At 39.6% G+C, this 2,188-nt stretch overlaps 1 gene segment (V, D, J or C); it reads left to right on the top strand.

The window, feature by feature from the left end:
- The first annotated feature begins 623 nt into the window (after positions 1 to 623).
- Positions 624 to 1,131, top strand: LOC102906597 (Ig heavy chain V region 3-like). The segment is given in 2 exon segments: positions 624 to 669; positions 752 to 1,131. Coding segments are annotated over 2 exon segments (426 nt in total).
- Positions 1,132 to 2,188: the final 1,057 nt, after the last annotated feature.

Here is a 2,188-nt window from a genome sequence, read left to right as displayed (position 1 = left end):
AATTATGTTCTATTGTATATAGATCATGTATTCTTCATGCAACCATTGGTTGAATGACATATAGTTTGTTTCTATAATTTACCTATTATAGATAATGTTGCAATAATATTTGTTTGCAACCATTTCTGAAACATTTTCACATTTGGTCTTTTAGGTAAGGTTTTTAGTATACAACCTGCTGGAAAAGCATTTACTAACTGCATGTATATGAAAGAAGACTGCAACTTCCAATGAATTAGGAGTTTTGAAATCCTTATCACAACTACCACCTGTAAATAAACTTTATCATCATGAGGAGATACCGTCTCCAGCTGAAGTAAATCTGTGAATTGGAGTTTAGGTCTTAATGTTACATCCACAATGTCTCCACAGGGCTTGGGGAATTAGTATGGGATGCATTCCTTCAGACAGTTTTAGGACTTGGATTTTAGAATCCTGCTGCCTGACCCAAGGTCCTCTACATCTTTCTTTACAAGCTGGACTTGGTCTTTATGTAAGATGTACCTTGCCTCATGAATATGAAAATCATGCGAATCTATTGTGGTAAATACAGGGATGTCCACACCCCGAACAACATATGATCAGTGTCCTCTCCACAGTCACTGAGCACACAGGTCCTCACCATGGGATGGAGCTGTATCATTCTCTTCCTCCTGTCAGTCACTACAGGTAAGGAGCTTTCCAGTTCCAAACCTGAAGAAGGAACAGGAATGAGGTGACAATGACATCCTCTCTGTCTTTCTCTCCACAGGTGTCCACTCCCAGGTCCAGCTGCAGCAGTCTGGTCCTGAGCTGAAGAAACCTGGTTCCTCAGTGAAGTTGTCCTGCAAGGCTTCAGGCTACACCTTCACTAACTACTTTATGCACTGGGTGAAGCAGAGGTCTGGTCAAGGCCTGGAGTGGATCGGATGGATTGATCCTAGTGATAGTGAAACTAAATATGTTCAGAAGTTCCAGAACAAGGCCAAACTGACTGTTGATAAATCCTCCAGCACAGCCTACATGGAGCTCAGCAGCCTGACCTCTGAGGACTCTGCGGTCTATTACTGTGCGAGACACAGTGTTGCAGCCCACATCCTGAGTGTGTCAGAAACCCTGAGGGAGCAGGAAGCTGCCCTGGGACTGAGATAACAGAAATGATTGTCCTGGAGACCTGCTCGGAAATAATTGTTCTGAGCATCTACTTTTCTGCCTCCTCCTCTATAAATAAAATGATGCTGATTGAGGTCCAATGACCCCCTCCATTTACATGTTTCTTCTGTAATAAAACACTAAAGAAGGGAAAACCATGGTAATGCATAGTGAAAAACATCTTTAGGTTCCAAGAGAATGGAAATTTTTTGGAGTAGCTTTGAATAAAGTATAATATAAATTTTATCAGTAAAGTTCACATAAACAACACCTAACCAAAACAAAACTCCTCTCATAGTTTTAAGTCTTAAGTAGCTTGAATGAGTGTTTAATTCTGGCTGTTTTGTCCAGTAGAACTTCCAGTTTCTTAGTATGTAAGAGATATTCATATCATAAATCACTGCCACATAAGTGTAATTCTTGTAAGTTGACCAAAATTTCTTTTCATAGAACTCATTTAGTGACCCAGTGTATACACATGTTAACTAGGAATAGGTTTGAGATTATTCATGATTGTCTGGTCTCAAGTTTACTGCCTTTCCAGTCCCAGCACCCTGACCTACAGTCTCTTGCATTACAGAACATTGTCCTACCATGATACACCATCATCCTTCATGGGCCACTGGATATCTTGAAGTCACCCTTGTTCTACACAGTGTCTGGTGTTGGATAACTGGACTAATAAGAAGCTTCATAGAGGCCTCAGGTACTTGATAATTTGAAGAGTTCAATTCAGTAAGAATACTCTATAAAGCAAATCATTAATTTTGCATGTTCTTGTAGCAGACATTCTTTCCACTTGAAATAGAATACCACATGCTGAATGTGGATTAAACTCATATGCTGAATATGTTGTGGTGGGCATGACTCCTCTTTGCCAATTCTATGTTAGAGATCATTCAAAGATGTGTTGAATTTAAAATACTGATTGAAATACTAGTGTCTTAATAAAGCACCTCCTTTTTCCTCCAAAAGGAAAGTAGGGATTGATCAGAAGGCAAGGGAATCTTCTGATTCTGGCCTCTAAATTGAAAAAGATTCATCAATGTACTGGGAA

The sequence above is a fragment of the Peromyscus maniculatus genome, chromosome 14 (genome assembly GCF_049852395.1).
Source record: "Peromyscus maniculatus bairdii isolate BWxNUB_F1_BW_parent chromosome 14, HU_Pman_BW_mat_3.1, whole genome shotgun sequence".
Classification (NCBI taxonomy): domain Eukaryota; kingdom Metazoa; phylum Chordata; class Mammalia; order Rodentia; family Cricetidae; genus Peromyscus; species Peromyscus maniculatus.
This window is presented reverse-complemented; position numbering and strand designations above follow the sequence as displayed.